This window comes from Rhincodon typus, chromosome 5 (assembly GCF_021869965.1).
Source record: "Rhincodon typus isolate 14 chromosome 5, sRhiTyp1.1, whole genome shotgun sequence".
Taxonomy (NCBI): Eukaryota; Metazoa; Chordata; class Chondrichthyes; order Orectolobiformes; family Rhincodontidae; genus Rhincodon; species Rhincodon typus.
Window position 1 is genome coordinate 6,989,480 of NC_063336.1, and position 3,247 is coordinate 6,992,726.

Here is a 3,247-nt window from a genome sequence, read left to right on the forward strand (position 1 = left end):
TTGCACATTCTCCCCATGTCTGTGTGGGTTTCCTCCGGGTGCTCTGGTTTCTTCCCACAGTCCAAAGATGTGCAGGCTAGGTGGATTGGCCATGCTAAATTGCCCATAGTGTTCAGGGATGTGTAGATTAGGTGGGTTATAGGGGGATGGGTCTGGGTGGGATGCTGTGAGGGTCGGTGCGGACTTGTTGGGCCGAAGGGCCTGTTTCCACACTGTGGGGATTCTATGATTAGCTTGATGTCAGGCACAAGGTAGGTGTTCAAATTGATGATTAAGGTTATAGTTGGGAACTTAGCAAACTCAAGGGGATTGGGAAGAATCAACATAGTTTTGGGAAAGGGAAAGGGAAATTTTTTTGAACCAATTCATAGGTTTTTCTTTGAAGGAATAACTTGCCATGTGGATTTCTTTTTTCTTTATTCATTTATGGGATGACGGCATCACTGGCCAGGTTGCATTTATTGCCGATCCCTAATTGCCCAGGGGGCAGTTGAGAGTCCACCACATTGCTGTGGGTCTGGAGTCATATGTAGGCCAGACCAGGTAAGGATGGTCGTTTCCCTCCCTAAAGGACATTAGTGAACCCAGATGGGTTTTTCTGACAATCGAAAACAGATTCATGTTCATCACTCGATTCTTAATTCCGGATTTTTTTTAATTAAATTCAAATTCCACCACCTGCCGTGGCTGGATTTGAACCCAAAACATTATCTTGGTCTTTGGATTAACAGTCCAGTGATAACACTAGGCCATTGCTTCACCATGTGAAGATGAAGGAGAGCAAATAAATAATTCCAGAAGGCACTTGATAAGACACATGAAAGATTATTGTGAATGGAGCGAAGATTGGCTGGCTGTCAAAAAACAGAGAATCTGCATGGATAGGTCTTTATCTGATTGATAGGGTGGGATGAGTAGAACAGGATAGTATAGCAATTTATTCTCACACGTATTCTTACAAAATAAAAACAGTGAAAAGCTCTATAAGTACAATCCCTCCGGGATCTGTACTGGGACATCAACATTTCACAATTTACATCAATGAATTAATGAGGAGAGTGACGATACAGGAGCTACATTCACAGACAACACCATGATAGGAAGAAGACATGATAGGAAGTTAAAAACAGATATAACTAACTTCAGTGAGTGGACAAAGAGCTGGCAGATGGAGCAGAATGTGGGAAAATATGGAGTTGTTCACCTTGCAGGAAGAGTGAATAAGCAGAGTATTATTTCGTTGCAGAACAAAGCAGAATTGCACTAAGAGCTGGTCCATGTTCCCTGAGGAAATGAAAGAAAAGGGGCAGAGGGATCTAAACGTTTCAGAGCAGGAGTCACAACCAGTTAGTGTACAACATGGAACCAAGCGCGATAATGTCGTTTATAATGAGAGGAATTCAACATAAAAGTCAGGATGTTATACTGAGACTGCGCATTGCAGAGAGCACATGCCAAATCTTGTATACAGCTTTATTAGACCAGTATCTGGGATGTTGGGGGGTTTCTGTTGGGGACGGAGAAAGAGGCTGGCCTTGTTTTCAGTGGAGTTTAGGAAAGTGAGAAGTGACTCGATAGAAGTGCATAAGATGCTGAGTGGTTCTCACAAGGTGGATGTGCAGGAGGACGTTACTTCCTGTGACTCAGACAACAACTAGGGGCATTGGTTTCAAACTGAAGCTGAAGGATTGAACTAAGGATTGTCTCAGGAATGCTCATTGAGCCTTTATGTGCTGGCTCACGTTCACGCTATCCGGATCCCCACAGTAGCCCAGCCTTGCCCAGCCTTTTGGCACGGTGTCCATTCGGTAGGAACAAGCAGACATACTGTGCTACAATCACAGCTTATGGTGCCAGCTCACTGTGTCACAGGCCCACTGTAACACCCAGTCCCAGAGGGGAAAGGACAGTGTGTGTGACCCACTGTAACACCCAGTCCCAGAGGGGAAAGGGCAGTGTGTCTGACCCACTGTAACACCCAGTCCCAGAGGGGAAAGGACAGTGTGTCTGACCCACTGTAACACCCAGTCCCAGAGGGGAAAGGGCAGTGTGTCTGACCCACTGTAACGCCCAGTCCCAGAGGGGAAAGGACAGTGTGTCTGACCCACTGTAACACCCAGTCCCAGAGGGGAAAGTGTAAAGATGTAAAATTTGGGAGAACAGTATATTCCTGATTAAACTGTGCCAACTCTTTGTCCCAGGGCCAGGTGATCAATGCTGATGGGCTACAGGAGATTTTAAATGGTGTCTTTTTGGGAGGTGAGTTACAAATCTGATTCCATTTCCAGCAGCAAGATGGACCTGTCTATCCTCCTGTTAATCTGCTGTTTGCACTGACTCCATAATCTTTCTCTCCATTCCCACAGACCAGAAAACGTCAAAAGGCTTCAGCCTGGATAGCTGCAGAGCCATCGTGCTGCTTATGGATGTACCCTTCCACCTTCCTGCACCTCCTCATGTGAAGCACCATCCTTTATCATTGGGCCCCACTCAGAGTCACAGCCAGACCCCTCTGTATATTCACACAGTGCCTCTACAAATTCAGCTCCCCTCTGGGTCTGCCTCAGCAATGCACCCCCTGTGTCTGCCCTGAGAATCAAGCCCCTTCCTCAGTGTTTGTGTAGTTCCCTGCTGACTGTGTATTCCTGTCATGGCTCATGTTGCCAGCTTTCACTGCTACAGGCAACCTCCAACAGCCAGTCCCCAAGCAGCATATTTTAATCTGGTTCTTTTTATTTCATCGAGTTGCTGCGGGCTCACTGCCTGGCGGGTTTGCTGTATTGGATCCAGCTCCTTAGGTTTGTTCCCATACCACCGGCCCCTGCCGTACACACTGCCTGTCCCTGCTGTACACACTGCCAAACCCTGCCAGACCCTGCCATACACACTGCCAGTCCCTGCCGTACACACTGCCTGTCCCTGCCGTACACACTGCCAGTCCCTGCCATACACACTGCCAGTCCCTGCCGTACACACTGCCAGTCCCTGCCAGCCCCTGCCTTACACTCTGCCAGTCCCTGCCGTACACACTGCCAGTCCCTGCCATACACTCTGCCAGTCCCTGCCGTACAAACTGACAGTCCCTGCCTGTCCCTGCCATACACACTGCCAGCCCCTGCCAGCCCCTGCCATACACACTGCCAGCCCCTGCCAGTCTCTGCCGTACACACTGCCAGTCCCTGCCATATGCATTGCCAGTTCCTGCCAGTCCCTGCCATACACACTGCCAGTCCCTGCCATACACACT

The 3,247-nt window shown here is 48.5% G+C and overlaps 1 protein-coding gene across 1 annotated transcript in view; it reads left to right on the top strand.

Moving 5' to 3' along the window:
• LOC125483094 (calpain-3-like) overlaps positions 1-3,247 on the top strand; it is a 19,580-nt gene that overhangs the window by 1,175 nt on the left and 15,158 nt on the right. Inside the window, exons 2-3 of the mRNA XM_048596648.1 lie at positions 2,202-2,259; positions 2,367-2,428. Coding sequence (XP_048452605.1) covers positions 2,202-2,259; positions 2,367-2,428 — 120 coding nt within the window. The remainder of the gene's footprint in view (positions 1-2,201; positions 2,260-2,366; positions 2,429-3,247) is intronic.